The sequence below is a fragment of the Artibeus jamaicensis genome, unplaced genomic scaffold, assembly GCF_021234435.1.
Source record: "Artibeus jamaicensis isolate MK-2021 breed Jamaican fruit bat unplaced genomic scaffold, CSHL_Jam_final contig_519, whole genome shotgun sequence".
NCBI lineage: Eukaryota > Metazoa > Chordata > Mammalia > Chiroptera > Phyllostomidae > Artibeus > Artibeus jamaicensis.
In genome coordinates this window covers 55,843,997-55,861,404 of record NW_026521871.1, presented here as the reverse complement: position 1 = coordinate 55,861,404, position 17,408 = coordinate 55,843,997, and the positions used below count along the sequence as shown (strand labels likewise).

Below are 17,408 nucleotides of genomic sequence, written 5' to 3'. Positions count from 1 at the left end.
TGGAAGGAAGTCAAAATTCACTGAATTTTGGTGGTTATGGATGACCTTCAGGAGGACAGCTTCAACAAAAGTGGTGCACGAAGGACATCAGACTGAATAGGTACTTCAGGAGGGTGGGAAGCGGGAAGAGCAGACCATTCTTTTAAAATACTTGATGACAAAGGGAAGCAGCAGCGAGGCTTTTCCAACCAGGGACAGCAAGGTTTACATGGCTTATCAGATATCAGACAGTCTTACTGGGGCACAGAACACAGCTCATTAGCTGAGTTTTGAAAGGTGAGACGAATGAGCTCCAACTCAGTCTTCTACAAAGCTGACTTCTTGATTCTGTGCCAGTGATGGAGGAATGTGGCCCAGCCCCTCTTATAGTACACCCAGCCGACCGATGGTGCAGAATCAGCTGACTGATTCTGCAATGCCATCTACTTCTTGGTCACTGGGTTCTTTCACCAGGCAGTTGTGCATTTTGCCCAATTTGAAGGCACATATGTGACAACACAGAAAAGCAGCAACAGTTCTTTTGTTTGAAGTTATTATTTTCTGAAGTTCTGAAGGCATTAGAACTACACACTTCAAAAATAGATTCTCATCTTACATACTATTTATCCATGAAGAAGAGGATCTATAAAAGACCTAGAACTAGCATCGTAATTGTGAAACACTGAATGCTTTCTCCTAAGATTAAGAACAATGAAGCCCTGGCTGGTGTGGCTCAGTGGATTGAATGCCAGTCTGCCAACCAAAGGGTTGCTGGTTCGATTCCCAGTCAGGGCACATGCCTAGGATGAGGGCCAGGTTGGGCCCCCAGTAGGAGGCGCACAAGAGGCAACCACACATTGATGTTTCTCTCCCTCCTTCTCCTTTCCCTTCCCCTCGCTTTAAAAATAAACAAACAAACAAATTTTTAAAGAAGTAAGAACAAGGCAGTGATGCCCACTCTAATCACTTAACTTCAGACCAGAGGTCCTAGCCAGTGCAATTAAGCAGGAAAAGAAACGAGTCATACAGATTAGAAAGGAAGAAAGAAAACCATCTCTGTCCGCAGGTAACACAAAAAATCCCAAGGAATCTACCAAAAGCTTCTAAACTAATGAGTTTACTACAAACGGTATAGAATGTGATGTTAATGTACAAAAACAATCATATTTCTTTCTACATGGTGGCAACGAACAACCAGATCACAAAATTAAAAAATCAGAATACTTTATAATAACACTAAAAACAAGAAATACATGTAAATTTAACAACATGTACAAGATCTGTATGCTGACACTATAAAATATTAATAAAGTACATCAACGAGTTTCTTTTTTTAATGCTCACAGACACAAAGAACAGTGTGGTGATGACCAGAGGGAAACAGGGGCGGGGTGGTGGGAGGCAGGAAAGGGGGACGGGAGAGAAATGGTGACGAAGAGAGATCTGACGTTGGGTGGCGAACACAGAATACAATACACAGATGATATATAATACGACTGTATATTCAGAACCTATATAATTTTTTTAACCAATGTCACCCCAATAAATTCAATAAAAATTTTTAAAAATAAAAAGGACCTAAATATTCAAAGAGATGTACTGTCTTTGTGGACTATGAGTCCATGTAGGGTCCCTTGTAGGGGGCCCACGACAGGTAAACCACACACTGGTGTTCCTCTCCCTCTCTTTCTCCCTCCCTTCCCCTCTCTCTAAAAATAAATACATATTTTTTTAAAAGATGCTCAACATCATTATTAGAAAAATGGAAATTAAAACCTCAATGATAACTATACACCTATTAGTATGGTTAAAATAAATGAAGATATAATATCAAATGACGGTCAGTATATGGATCAACTTCAAAGTGGTATAGCCACGTTGGAAAACAGTTTAATAGCTTCTTATAAAGTTAAATATACCTTTACCACAATACCCTGCCATCTTATTCCGATGCATCTACCCAGGAAAAATGAAAGTTTATACCTGTACAAAAACCTGTAAAGAAATGATTTTCCGCAGCTATATATACTCTTAATCACCAAAAAGTGAAAATAACCCAAATGTCTTTAAAAGTGAATGAATAAGCTGCACTGAATACTATTCAGCAGCAGAAAAACTGATAGATGCAACAACATGGATGAATCTCTCAAAGGCACCATGCTAAATGAAAGAAGCCAGTTTCAAAAGGCTGTGGTCTGCATGATTCCACTGACATGGCCTGGAAAATACAGGCCTACAGTGATGGAGTACAGATGAATGGTTGCCACAGGTTAAACGGAGGGGAAAGGTTTGCTACGAGGGAGCAGCAAGATGGAATTTTTAGGAATTCCATCTTGCTGCCACTACAAAATATTTTTGTGGTAGTAGTTACATGACTTTATATGTTTACCAAAACTTACAGAACTGTAAGTCATATAGAGAAAATTTTACTTTGTAAATTTACTAATAAATAAATGGAAATTTAAAAATTATTCTTTGCCTGGTCTGCTCCTTACTGTTACAGTCTCACCGTAGGGCCACCGGTTCTCCCCAGAATCACGGAGTTGGCAGAGAGCTTGGTGGGAAACAGGCACACTGCCCACGCCAATACAGAAGTTTCCCCCGGAAGCTTCCGCTTGAAAACCACCAGTTAAGAGGAACTCCCCATCTGCCAAATCAGGCCAGCTCAGTGGACAATTCTTGTTGCTAGTAAGTTATTTAATTGCTAACATCGGCTCCCCTACCACTGACCCCTAACAGCCCTGGTCCTATTCCCGGAATATAGATATATAGGCAGGGGCCATCTCCTCCATGTTAGGTGTGGCAGAAGAACTGCACAGAGGGATGGCCTGAAGCCACTCAGTCAGAAGCCAAGGGCTCACACCCCCTGGAACCACCCCTTTACATAGGAGTCTGTGAAATTGTGGGCGACCCTGAGCCATGAGAAATCATCTGGTCTGGGCTCTAACCCTAGAAATGCCTAAACCATACACCTTGGGGATCCCCCGGAGAAGAAGAAGAACATGCTCCTAGGGCCCTCTCCTGAATTAAGCTAGGAGGTTAGAGTCATAGTTATTCTCCCCTCGATCAGAAAGTTCCTTCCACATGACATTCACTCCTTTCTTCTGATCCTTTTCTGGCCTAAGTTCATGAAGAAAATCTACAAATCAATCCTGGCCAGCAAGTAAGAGAAAACCCTTAAACAAGACTTCAAGGAGTCAGCCAAGGTACAACTCATTCCCATTGGAACTTCAGCTGGGCCATCTGGATCAGCTTCTGGGGCAGAAAGGGTTCATTGCAGAGGAACGCAATCCGAGCACCACCAGGTGTCATCCTACCTGTTTGAAGTTGCCATTTTTTCTCTGCTCCCAGTCCATCATGTCATGAAAGATGGGAATCATGATATTCCGCACTTCTGGCTGTGGGACCAGTGTCACACCCAGAAAAGGACCAATCATTCCCGGAATAAAATGGATCTTATGTTCACCTGAACAACAAAACCAACAGGTATTAGTTTATGCTTGCTCTGCTCCTTCACGGAAGCTTCCGAGTAGGGCCACAGCACATGACCTGATCTGCACTGGAAACGTCTGAGAACAAAGCAAGCTCTCCCTAATGGCTTTCTGAGATACTCCCACTCTTGGATTTTTAGCCAGTTAAAATAGACATTTAACAAACAGACTCTCCAAAAAATCTACTGGGAGACTCTACAAACTACCTGAAAATCATTGTGAGGTCACAGAGCAGAGTACACTACTCTAGATAGAATAGGATTTCTGAGTAACTTGTGATTGTTTCAGATAATCTGTTCACAAGAGTTATTTAGTTAGAAAAATGCATCTAAACACAACACACACTCCCTGGGGTTTCTAACTCTAACCCAGAGGCATTTAAGTGATGAGGATGTTCACTCCCTGGTCCAGCCATTAGAGGTCGGAAGTCCAGGGGCCTCTTCACTCAGTGTGCTCATGAATGCCTGTGAGGCCCCTTCCTGTGTTAGCAGGGGCCTCCTGCACAGCCCTGCCCTACTCCCACATGATGGCTTAGAGACTCTTTTCTGGGTGCCTTACCTGCCGAGCCTGTGGTCTTTACATTGTACTTCTGATGGTGTAACTACATCTACTCAGACCAGCTCAGCTCACCCCCCAACCTTTTTAATGAGGCCTGCCCAATGGAAGTAGGTGAAGTGGGTTTCCCTGCAATTGGCCTGATCTGGGGCCCAGAAACCAGAGCCAGTCCTCAGGACTGGGGATGGAACTTATCTCTTCTGTGCAAGGGTGAAACAAGAGTGAACCATCTGTCAGAGACCTGCTTCCAGTCCTTCAGAGACAAAGGAGGAAACAAACTGTGTGCCCACATACCAACAATGGCTGTAGCAAAGTAAAATCCATTTTTGAGGACCAGAAAATGCCATTTCCACCAAAAACAGTAAGACAGGATGGTTTTATCAGGAAACTTCGGCATCTTTTAAAAAATCTCTTCTACTTGAGAAAGCTTATCTAAGGATCAAGTGTTAGCCCTGAGGCTGATTTTGCGTATGCCAATCTTGGGGTTTGGTACAATTGCAAGTTTTTGTGTTCCTGGAACTGGAGTCAACTTCAGGTTTAAAATCTACACCCAACATGTGCTAAATGCAGGAAGTAAGAATACTGAAGCTGGAAAGCCTGCCTGGGGAAACACATCTCCACCCATTGTTTGCTGGCAGGAAGAAATGCCACACACCTCACTTGTTACCTCTGGTGGTTAATGAAAGATCAGAAGATCTTAGGATCTTATATCATCATATCCAGGGCTTCAGAACCATGAGCTTATCTGAAAGCAGACTTTACTAGCTAGAGTAACAGGAGCTTCTTCTAGCTACTAAAAGCCTACATTACCGAAGGATGACCCACCTAGCTACCAGGGCAATCCAACTATGCTACCCCAAACTCTCACAATGTCAGATCCAAAGCAGTGGATATTACAGGAGCTGAAAAAAGAAGTCATCAAAAGGAAACTAAAACCTACCTAAGGGCTAAAATTCCCTTCTTACATCCACTCTTCATGCAAGCGGTATCAGGAATGTGATCTGCATGCCTGAACTCCAGAAACTCAGGAAGTGTTTCAATCTTTACTGAAATGCATGGCTGCCCCGTGCTTTGGAGCCTGCAACAACCAGACCGGGACACAAAGAACACGGGGCACCTCACAAGCATGAGTTCTTAATGTGGGAAAACTACTGGAGCCCTCATCTTCTTTTTTTTCCTTTTGATTTTCAGTTTTCAAAAAGGGGATTGTGAATATGTATTACTTGAGTCTTATTTTTCAGCTTAACTTTCCTGCCAAGGGCTTTGTGCACATGTGCTACACCATCCATATGAGGTGTTATGTTACAGACATGTGAAGATTTCTTGGGTCTGAATTAACATTCCTAAAACCTGGTGGAAGCTATGAGTCTTGCCACTTTTTATTTGGCTTTGCAAAATGTAGAAGAGACAAATAAGGAGAAAAGACCTACCCAAATTCTGCCACATGCTGAACAGTTCATAAGCCATCATCACACGCATGTCCCCATACCTGGAAATACCAACACAGGAGACAGTTATTAGTGGGAGAAGGTTCAAGAAGACAAGGCTACAAATCCAATGAGGCCAGTACTTCAGCACTGTTTCTACTGTTCCCCAAAATACTAAGTCATCTGGCTCTCAACTGAACTGCACTCTCTCCCTTGGCTCCTTGGGAAGCCACCTCAGTGAGAACCTTCTGGACTTCTAAAGGAGCCTCCTATGGAACACAACCCCATCTGGACATGTCTTACTTATCCAGAATCTTCTTCCTCTTGGCTGAAGTGATGATTTCTAGCTGGAGGCTTGGCTGATTTATGAACAGAACTGCCAGGCTAAAATAAGAATTCCACACCTAGAGAGACAGAGAAGAAAACACATGACAGCCTGAGTCCTTAACCTTGCAAGGAGAGCTTCTAAATATATATGTATGTAGCACAGAATGCATTTTATAATGTTAGATCTTGATTTCTTTTTCCCTTTTTAAATATCTTTGCAAAGAGAACTTTATTTTTCTTTCCCGAGTCCTCTGAAACCAACAGTTAATTCCAGACTAGGAAGCAGACTCATGGATGTCTAGCTTCCAACACCTCCCAAACTATCAAGCCTGAGAGTTGTTTGATACTACCAACATATTAAAAATAATAATATAAAAAAGCCAGTGAGCTTGCTCCAGCCCCCAAGCTGACGCCTAGCTGAGTCCATCTCAAATTCCTGACCTACAAAATTGTATGCCAGATAAAATGGTTGTTTTAAGTAAAACAAAAAGAGTGAGCTTTGGCTTTCTTGGTTTATTACAAAGACAGTGATAGATCTTAGGAGCTCCTACCTTAAAGTCGAAGTCTGTCTCTGCGAAATTCTTGTGCAGTGCGGAAGACAGGTACTGGACGGTAGTGACTATAATACTGCAGCAAGGGGACAACGTGTTTGGCAGAGTTAAAAGACTAACAATGGCATGATAGCTTAGCATCGACTGTGTACGGCCTGTGAGCAAACTCTGAGTACAACACACTCTCATGTAAGACATGACTATAAAGGGAAAGAGAGGGATGGTATACCTCACCCTGAAAACCAGTCTTAGAGAAATGCCTCATGGTTGGCAGAGCAGCAAAGAATATTAGTGGGTTCTAGATCTAGCTCTGCCATTATCTGGCCTTGGTACTACTACTCCCTGGCCCCTGTTTCCCTGCCTATAAAAGGAGGGAGGAGAGTTTGATGGTTTTTAAAAGATTCTTCTAGTTCAAGGAGTGATTCTAGTATGCTGGGGAACACATGTTATGATTACTAGAGGACTTAGTATAATTTCATTTTTTTAACTTGATAATAGGGATTTATAGTTTTTAAGAACCTTTGTCATATAGTATAGTTTTCATCTGTAAGTCTTTTAATTACAGCCTTTGGTTTAGAATGTCGCTCTCAATTTTAGCTTGGACACATATAAGGGGAAATGAGAAGCTGGCTTGCTGGAACCCAGGGCACAAGCAGAGGTAGAGAGGAAGTGAAGTGGAAAGAACTGACATCTAACAATGACTACCAGGGCTTTGATGCAGGAGAGGGCAAGGCAAAAACCAGTGCATTAGAGAAACCAGTCCACCAGCAGAGGCGCTGGCCAATTTGAAAGGTAAAAGCCTTGAAAGAAGAAGCTGCTCTTGCATGATGGGCTGGGAAGCCTGAGGGGCTCCGAGTAGTGGCTGAGAGATAAAAACAAGAGGGATTCAAGTGGAAAATTCACTATTTGAGGAAATATCTGTGCAACTATTCATTCATTCTGTTCTATATAAAATGTTTGCAGTTCTGAAGAAAGAAGAAAAGGGCACTATAACAGGTACAAAGTGGAAAGCCACGCTGATACCCTGCTAATATAAGCTAACTCAAATCATTTCACTACACACTGTGCAATGACAACAAAAAAGGCAGATCAGCAGGGGAGGCAGTGGGTTAGAGAGGAGCAGCCAGGTGGCCCTCTCCTGAGTGGAGGGAGATCAGATGAGGCAGCACTTGACCTCCGGCATCACTTGTCTTGTTTGCCAATTAGAAGCACAGGCTAGAAATATAAACAGGGCAGGCAATTTGCGGTCAGCCTTAGTGTGAATTCTGTGGCCAGAGTTAGAAGTGGGTAGAGCCTCACAGCCAGGTCTCAGGTGGGTAATTAGCACTAACTGTGGGAGGCAAGCAGTGTCTGGCAGACAACACAAACCAAATCAAGAGGAGGGTTTGAGATAGTGCATGAGACTCAAGAGCCACAGAAGCCAGAGGGCCACAGAAAAAGCCTTCCTTAGGGGGGAACCCTTTGCTGGGAATTGTATTTCTTATCCTTAACATTTCCTTTTCTATCCTTACTATGAAATCATCTGCCAGGCCCTTGGGCTCCATTTTTTAAAAACTATCTTTGACTCTTTCTTCTCTTTGAATTTACAGTAAAACGGTCAAGTCCTACTGATTGTGCCTAAAACACTTTTTCCCATTTACCCTCACCTCTCTGTCCCCATGGCCATGGTCTTGACCTCTTTCTTGCTTTCTCTCTTGCACAAACACACACCTTAGTCTGAGAACAACTCTGTGGATGCTAGCCCAGGGCCCTTCCACACTCACTTGCTTGTGAGAAGTCTCATCACCATCCAGTCCCGAGGAAAGACGCTCATCTTCATCAGGTTCCGGAACACACAGAAAATCTTCAGCAGGAATTCCTGACCCCAGAGGAAAGCCTGACGTGAGCCATCACCACGCCCCAGCAGCACACATTTCCTTACCAGGGCTCTCCTGACATCCAGACCATGAGGACGAGTGTGACCAGTGGGTCAGAGTCTGGTTCCCTTGTGAGGCACTTTTCTCTTACAGTGTGAGTTCTAAGTACTCTCACAGGTCAGATATAGGAGCAGATCCAAACCAGGTAGATCAGAGGCAGCTATGTACTCACTTAGCCCAGTGACTAAAGCCCAAAGCCTAGGTAATGCCAGACTCCAGATGAACCGGTATCCATCCAACTGAGTTTGTGGGTCTCACTCTTTGGGTCATGGCCCCTGAGTATTTGATTTTAAGAATCTGCTTTCTTGGATGTCAGGAACACACTGGCAGGAGAAGTACTTTAGGAATGGCAGAGCAAGGACCTCCAAAAATGTGCTCCTCCAAGAAAGCAATGAAATGGTGACAAAAACTGGTTAACCAAGGGCTTGCAGTAATCCAAGGAGTGTTATTCAAGAAGAATGGTTGTATCTCAGCAGAAAGAGTGAGCTTCATTGTGCTTTCACTTTCCCATTCCCATCCCCTCCCTCTCCCCACCTCCATGGGACTGGGAAAACAAGCGGCACCACGGCAGTAGTGGGACTCTGCAGCCCAGCAGTCACTGAAGGGACGAAATGGTTTTGGAACTCCTGAAAGAGTGCCATCCCCAGAGAATTGTTACTCTCTGATCTGTTTGGTAGTCACTGAGGAAAGCCCCATTCAGAGGACTTCAGAGCTCACTCAGTGAGAGAAGCCTTAACACTAAGGCATTTGTTGGGAAAAAAAGTCCGTCATAATAATTTTAACATCCCAAGTACATGAAGCAGTCGTATGTATCAGCTGGGGCGAACAAGAGAACACACATAACACTGAAAAGAAATATCTGGGGAATGAGACAGCCATAAGGGTCTTTGAAAAGCTCTGGCACATTGCTGGGCATCAAGAAGGTCTCCCCTGTGTTGTACACACAGGGTTGTACACATGCCCAGGAAAGACCTCTGGCTGACCGGGAGGCTCTGTGTAAGTGGGAAGCGATGGCCAAGGCAGTGATGAGACTGCTCGAGCGCTGACAGACCCAACACACTCACTTTGCTAAGTATGGGAGACTTCCAGGTTCAAGGCATTTAACGAAATCTCTGTCAAGTTATTAGCTGACCACTAAGCTAATTGAATGAAGACTTCAGTGGCTACACACAACAAAGAATACAGACATTTAAAAATTAGTCCAGAAAAGTCACCAAATAAATAAGCAAACAGTCATCATCACCAGAAACAACAAAAAACAACAACCAAACCTGGGGTGGGGTGGGGTGGGGGGTGGTGTGTGTGTGTGTGTGTGTGTGTGTGTGTAGATGGGTAATCTGATTTCCAGAATTCCCATGTTACTTAAATTGTCTAGTTTTCAACAAAAAGTTATACAATGTGAAATGAAACAGAAAAGTGTGGCGCAAACATAGGAAAAAAAAATGTCAACAGACACTTTCCCAGAGGTAGCTCAGACATTGAATTTACTAGGAAAAGGCTTTAAATCAACTACTTTAAATGTGTTCAAAGAACTAAATGAAACCATAACTAACAGAATTAAAGAAAAGTATAAGGGCAACAGTTCGCCAAACAGAAACCATCAGTAAAATAGAAATTATTTTAAAAGCATCAAACAGGAATTCTAGAGTTGAAAAGTATCCTAACTCAAGTGAAAACTTCAGTGGAGGGGCTCAATAGCAGGTGTGAACTGTCAGAAGAAAGAATCAGAGAATTTAAAGACGGGCGATTGAGATGATCTAGAGGAACAGAAAGAATAAAAATAAAGAAAAACAACAGAGCACCACAGACTGTGGGACGCCATCAAGTGCACAATCCTATAAATAATAGTGTTAGAAAGAGAGGCATGATAAGGAGGACAAAATATTAAATAAATATTTGAAGAAATATTGGCCAAATTGCCAACATTTAATGAAAGAAATTTTTTAATCTACACTTCCAAGCCACTCAATGAACTCTAGGCTTTTGCCACTGTGTCGGAAGACTGAATGAAGGCTGCTCTCTGGAGCAGCTGATCACTGAGGGTCTGTCCTCAAGGACACAGTCGGGGGCCAAAGTACCAAAATAAAACCAAGCATACATAGAAAGTTCACCTGCTGCACTGGTAGACTCCCAGCCTCCTTTCCCTATTTGGTTTCCCAATATTGGCAGGCTGCAACATCCCTAGTAGGGGTGAAGGAGTCCTCTTTGAGGAAACAGGCAAGTACCAGGCAACAGGCAAACAGACACTGGGATTAGAGGACGCACTGACCAAGTGGTCAGACACCCTTTGGTCATCTACGGGAAGCCTGCAGGACACAAGCCCTGTGCACATGCAGTTTGTTTTTTTTTTTTTAAAGATTTTATTTATTTATCTTTAGAAGGGAAGGGAAGGAGAGAGGGAGAGAAACATCAACATATGGTTGCCTCTCGTGCATCCCCTGTTGGGAACTGGCCTGCAACCCAGGCATGTGCCCTGACTGGGAATCGAACCGCAATTCTTTGGTTCACAGGCCCGCACTCAATCCACTGAACTACACCAGCCAGGGCCACACAGTTTTTAATCAGTACCAGAGGCCCTCGCTTTTGGACACAAACTGACATGCAGGGGTCTCTACGTACAGGAGGAAAGCCTCTAACATGAAAGACAGAGAGTGAAACAAATAAAAACAAATAAGTCTCCAAGAGAAAAAAAGTGGCCTGACAGTATCTGTCATATCTGACCATGAGGAAAATGAAAAGGAGAGTTATATTACAGAGATGACAGAGAAAGTAAGAAATCCTAGCCAGATTTTAAAGTTAAAAGAAAATAAAACCAAGCAAATAACAATAGAGGCAATTAATTCCAGGAAAACCAAAAACTTTTACAAGAAAGGAAGTGTAAAAACAAACAAACAAAAACAAAAAAAGAAAAAAAAAGAAAGGAAGTGTAAGAGTACAGCTCCTGGCTCACCACAGTACTTAACCCTAGCTATAATAAAGAAGGGTAGACTACCAATTAAAAAAAAAAAAAAAACATACGATGGAGAATGAGAGGAAAGACATGTGTATGCGTGTGAGAGTAATGGTTCAAGAGAATCCTCCTCACTTTCCCTGGGAAGGAGAAAATAACTAATAATTAAAAATTTCAAAATGCCAGTAAAAGCTACTTGAAGAACTGCAAAAGAGTTCCAAGTGGTTGTCTTTGGGGAGTAGTGACTGGACATGGGTGAAGCTGAGCCAAGGAACCACTGTTCTATGTTGTAAGATTTGTAATGTTTGGCCTTTAAAATTATGTATTCATATTGCTCTTATAAAAATAAACATTTAATTAAAAAGCAAGATGATGATGCTGGCCTGAGCTTCTGAGAATTAGTAAGTATAACACATACTCTGCAGATGCAAATGATCTAGAACAGCGAAGACGGGGTTCTCAGGCTCCACACCCTGGGCAAGCACTGCTCGACCTGGCTGTGCACTTGGGGCTCTGGCTAACTCTCCGTCTGCTTCAAGGTTGTTGAGTTCACCTCCCTGAGAAGATCAGCTGGCCTCACACAACCAGTTAAAGATAACAATGTACAGAGACCCATGTCTGTGGAAAGGCAGGCAGGGTCAGATAGCAGAAAGTGACAACTTACTAACTGATACAATATAATTAAGAAAGATCATACAAATGAAATACAGTGTAATGCATTACTGTGAAATGAAAGTGACTTGGCTCTGAATGGAGGAAGAGCACAGACCTAAAGTTTGCAACAGTTTCTTTATCCTGAGATGAACTTGAGTGGTCTGTTTTAATGCACAGACACAAGGCCCAGAAGTCTGTCAGCAGCTGACACCACACATGAACCTTGGGTATGTCCTTTGCATCATGGGCCCACTGTTCTGTGCTCCTCAGTGCCCAGCCCCTCAGTAATCTGGGATCCAGAGTCTGGCAGCCAATGGACAGTGCTCACTTTTGCTCTCCATGGTAAATGTCCAGAAATACATTTTAATGAGGAAACAAAGTTATTAAACAAAGAAGCCTGGTGTGTAGGGGAAAAATATAGGCACAAGAAAGGGAGGGATCTTGGTTTGCTGCCAACCAGTGTGGCCCAGAGTAGCTTCTCAGAGGCACATGGTCACAAAGCTACTGTCAGTCAGAGAAAGCCTGCCGGGATTATTGGGGTCTGGCGATATGGGAATGTTGCCAGCTCTCAGCTTCCGGAGGCCATACAGTCAGCTGTAAAGTGGGGCTGATGGATCTTGACCCTTTGGCAGTCCTGGCCTGATCACTTGCACTTCCCCCTAGCAGGGGACAAGCCCCTGGGCGGTCTTAACCAAATACTTCCTTTCCTGGGTGAAAGGTAAGTGCTTTGCTGCCTACCTTGAGTTCGTCTTTGCTCTGGAAATTGTCCAGGAGGTGCTGGTAATGGGTGTCACACATCTGGCGGAGCAGCGAGAGAAGGCAGGACACATATTCACCCTGGGGAAACCCAAACACCGCTTAGCACAGACAATTACAAAGGATATGTTCCCCAATCCACAGAGGGCAAGGACAGAAGGAAGGGTCTGAAATGGCCCCAATGATAATGAAAAGCAAGGTGACAACTCTGGCCCTGAAAATGAGTTTTCTTTTCTGCTAAATGAGAGCTGGAGGACTTGGGAGTTTTGCAAGATTTCCACAGCACGGGGCTAGTTGAAAAGCCTTAACCTGTAACAAAGAAGTACTGTAAAGTAAGATGGATATTCTAGTTTTTTTCCTAGGAAAGTTTTGGCTACAGAGCCTTTGTCACTATGAGACCAGGGCACTGTAGTGAATCTGGAGGGGCTACTTGAATCAGGGTGCCTGGCCCTCTTTGGACACAATTTGGACTCTGCCCATGCTGCTGGATCCTTCTCCACAAGACTCCCCTTGGGGACCTCTCAGAGCTTACTTGTGGTTTAGTGGACCAGGCAGATGGAACATAGTAGGTCAATACAACTGTCTGGGAAGTTCAGGAATTGAAACTGACCTGTATGAGAAGACAAGCTATGGACCTTAAGACAAGTGAAAATTTAAAGATAAAAATGAGTCTTAAAACTTTCTTCAAATTACAACTAGGTACCTTGGTAAAAACCCTGTTTGAAGGACTCCCGAGACCTCTGCCCTCTCACGGCAGTTTTTGGCATGGGGCAGCTGGGTATGGCCTCTTCTTGGAAGATGGCCTCCTCAGAAAAAAGTGGAGGAAAATGACTTCATTTGGACAATTTTCAAATGTTTTAAACTCATGGGAATTTGAGCCATGAAATTATTATACATAAATGTATGTAAAATATATGCATATATATGAACTTCCGTTTTATCTGAAAAATAGGCATAATCAGCCAAAACTCATAGATCAGATAAATATCCACAAAGAATTTAAGTAAAAGGTTCAGTACATAAATAGGTACTCAAACTGTAGTTATTATCTTCATTAAACCTATATAAAATTAAACTCTTTGTAAGTATTGCTGATAACTGAGGTACTATTTGTAAGGGACATACGGCAGGGACTGGACACAGCAAGCACCAGGTCACTGTTAGAACTGGTTACCAGGACGTGCCAGGGAGCTTATGTCTGTACCTACAGTGAGGACACCCTCAACAGGAGCTCCTAAGGGAGCAGGCGTCTTTCCAAGCCCAGTGCCCCACAGCACACGCCTGCTCTCTGCTCACCCTGGCATGTGGAGCCTGGCTTGCTCCCAGAGAGCGTTTTCTTCAAAAAGAACACTGTAATCTCCCATGTGCCAACTGGAAGATTCCATTCTATGTTCACTATGTTCCAACATCAGGTCTGAGAGTCCACTCTGGGTATAGGAGAGGGGACTCTGGGGGCTGCCTCTCTGCCCCTCCCTAGAGGCTGTCCCTGCCTGCTTCTCTTCTAATTAGGTCACAGGAGATCACTGTCCTGTAATGTTGGTGCAATTCTACCTCATCACCTTTATCCTGAGGCTGGACATTGAGATATAAACACTATGGATGAGAGCAACTAATTGGTAGGTTCAACAAAATTCTGAGAAAATTATTCTGCTATGCACACCATTTAGGAGAGCTTGTTCCGAAAGCTCTCCTATCATTTAGAAGGAACAGTCTGTTTCCACCTTCAGTCTCTTACTGTATCTCTATTTCATTCCACATTATAGAAAACGGCTTGGCTCAAGGTAAAGGCCAATGGACAGTGTGCAGGAAACAGGACGCTTTTCCTGAATCTGCCCTAAAGCAGGCTCCTGGGAGTATGAACACAGAGCTCTCAGAGTGGAGATGGAGTCAGACTGGAGAGGGGAGAGGACAGCATGCTGACAACCATGCAGGTGGGAGGCGGAGATGAAGGCAGTGTGAGGTGAGATGGGTTGTTGTGGAGGAGCCCCAGGTTAGAACGGGAAACAAGGAAACCTGAATGTTAGTTACTAACAGTGATCTCCGCTGTGCACTGCGGGCACCGCTGCCCTCTTACCGCCTCCTGAGCGTGCGATTTGCTCATGATGGTGAGCAGAGTCTGCAAGAGCACGTCCAGGAGGCTCTCCACCATCATTTCTACCTCCTCCATGACATCTGCCTCCTGGAGCGAGCAGTGAGAGAGCACACCATTAGCCCAGGCCGCGCCGACACGCAGCTGGCGGTACTTACTACATCAGCCACCTCAGCACTGGTCTTCAGACTGGACTCTCAGCACTACTCAGCCTCACTAGCATGCAATGTCAAGGAACCTGGGGCAACGGCTTTGAGAGACAGTGAGGAGCACCCACCGCTGCTGCCTGGCATGCTGGCTGGGACCTTCCCCTAACCCAGCATCACCTGACCCCCACAATTCTGAACTGCAGGCAGGTACATTAATTTCAATACCCAGGACATAAGCAAAGGTCTTAAGTTAAAGGTTTTCTTTGATTTCCCTATAAATGTCAGCCCAACAGTGCTGCTAACACTGAGAAAGTGGCCAAGTATTCACACTACAGGGTGTGGGAGGCAGCGCCTTCACCATTACTACTGCACACAGAAGTATCTCGGTCTTTCTGAAGACTGTTTTCTCCTCAGCATGTTCTTCCTGGGTGGTCTCACTCTCTGCCAGCCCCATCTGCCTGGGTCTCACTTCTAGCTCCTCAGCCTTCTGGCTCATGGCTGCTGGTCCACTCAAAGGACTCCAGTGTCAGTGCATCTTTTCGAGTAGCCTCACAGAAACACGGAGCGTGCCTCCTCACTAAGGGCTGTGTCCCAGCCACAAGTTCTGAACTCAGGAAGAGTCTATGCTGTCCCTTTATAGACCTCTCATTTTCAATCTCAAATCCTGTAGCTTGATTTTAATGATCTCATGAAGAGATTCCCATGGCCCCTTCTTCAGCCTCTTTATGTTATTACTGGTCCAAAAGTCCATCTGTCCATCCATCCATCATTCATCCCATGCCAGTCACTGTTTGAGGACCTGAATATACAGAGGTGAAGAAGGAAGACAGTTCTCCGCTCTCGGGGAGCTTCCCTCTCGTTTTTCCCCTGCCCCTCCATGTGATGCCCATTCCACAGGAAAAATCCAAACAGCTCTTCAGCCCTTAGTCGTTTCTCATCTGCTGAACTGACTGTAGCCACTCACCTGTAAGAACGCCTCCCTGAGTAGTGGTAAACAACTAACTGCATCCAATGCTTTATCTGTTCCAACTCCTCCGTTTCCCTTTCTTTTATCCTTTAATCTTCCTCCTTTCTTTTTGTGTTTTTAGCAGTAAGTCTCTCACCCTAGGACTGACCTTGGGTTACTAACAGACCTTATGCGCCCTGTGTTGCCTCTCTGAGGCCTGGTGGGAAGGGGGCTGCTAGGCCTTGCCTGGTGCCAAGAGCGAACAATAGGGCCACTACGCCCTCACAGTGGCCCTGCCAAGCTGGGCCCCGTCACCAGATGGTACTAAGTCTGGACACCACAGCTTCTTACTGGGTCCCTGTATCCTGCTCAAACCAAGCATACTCTCTTTTTGGCACCTCTCCTGATCCCCATGGCTAGACTAACCTTGCATGTTGTCAGCTGGCTACTGGTCTTCATTTTCAATGCAACTGAAGTTTTTATTCTCCAGAAACCTTACCTTAACTTAATAAGATGGTATAATAAAAAAAATTCTTGTTCTTAATTTATTTTTATATTTTCCAATTTTTTTCTATGACAAATGTGTATTTCTACAATCATAAATATAAATAAATATCATTAAAATAAATTTTTCATGCCTGATACATGTCATTCCTTCCCTCCCCACCTCCCACCACAAATTTCTTTTTAAAAGGAAATATAAAGAAGAAAATAGGCAAAAACATTCCTAGTTGAAACCTCACCCCTAAAACACAAGTCTACCCTCCCATGGGGCTCAGAGCTCCTGCAGGCAACACTTCTCTCTCTGAGATCCCGACCTCAGCTGGCATGGCACAGGTGTGCCGTATGGGTGGAACCGGGCTGCTAGGAAGCTGACAGAACAGTCTGAATGAGCAAGCTGCCTCTCAGCCTGCCTGTGCGCTCCTGCTCGTGCCCGAGCTTCCTCAGGACACTCCCAGGAAGAGACAGAACACCTTTGATAAAAACAGAGAATGCCACAGGACTGCACTTCCTGGTATTACAGACAACTACGTTTCTGGGCAGATTTATGGTAGTGAACCTTTGAAAAGAGCAAGGCTGTGCTGTGCTGAGAAGCCTGCTGGGCACACATAGGCCTCCATTCACTGGGGCACCCCCCGGCACTAATGAAAGCTCCTCTGACTGAGAAGTAAGTGTACAAAGCCGTCTTTGTTGGTCTGCCTCTGGCTGAGACACCACCAGTCTGGGGCCGAGCTGAGGGGTGGAGTGGGTGTGGGGCCACTACCAGAGAGCTGGTCTTGACGATGGAGAAGATGCTGCCAAGAATCCCTGAGCAGATGAGCAGCTCCTTCTGCTGCCGCAGGTGAAGGTGAATGTGATGGAGAACCACAGGAAGCAGGATGCGGCGGGATTCTGGGAGAGAAAACACAAAGGTGAAGAAACCCTTCAGAGGGGAATGAGCCACCTTTGGAAGCCAGTGGTACTGTGGTCTTAGCTGGTCTCAAAGCAGGAGGTGCTGGGGCTGGAGCCAAGCTGGAGGCCACCCCTTTCCGTTCTGTGGGCCTAGAAGCCCACCTGCTGGGCATTATAAGAGATCCCACAGCATTATCCTTCCACCTCTCTTTCCTTCTTTCTCAGG

At 44.5% G+C, this 17,408-nt stretch overlaps 1 protein-coding gene across 1 annotated transcript in view; it reads right to left on the bottom strand.

Moving 5' to 3' along the window:
* The window catches only part of DOCK3 (dedicator of cytokinesis 3), a 294,505-nt gene that overhangs the window by 41,187 nt on the left and 235,910 nt on the right, over positions 1-17,408 (bottom strand). The window contains exons 25-32 of the mRNA XM_037128613.2: positions 17,055-17,182; positions 14,681-14,785; positions 12,589-12,687; positions 8,094-8,188; positions 6,331-6,406; positions 5,756-5,856; positions 5,456-5,514; positions 3,297-3,445 (exon numbers count right to left, since the gene is read on the bottom strand). Of these exons, the coding sequence (XP_036984508.1) occupies positions 3,297-3,445; positions 5,456-5,514; positions 5,756-5,856; positions 6,331-6,406; positions 8,094-8,188; positions 12,589-12,687; positions 14,681-14,785; positions 17,055-17,182 (812 nt within the window). The remainder of the gene's footprint in view (positions 1-3,296; positions 3,446-5,455; positions 5,515-5,755; positions 5,857-6,330; positions 6,407-8,093; positions 8,189-12,588; positions 12,688-14,680; positions 14,786-17,054; positions 17,183-17,408) is intronic.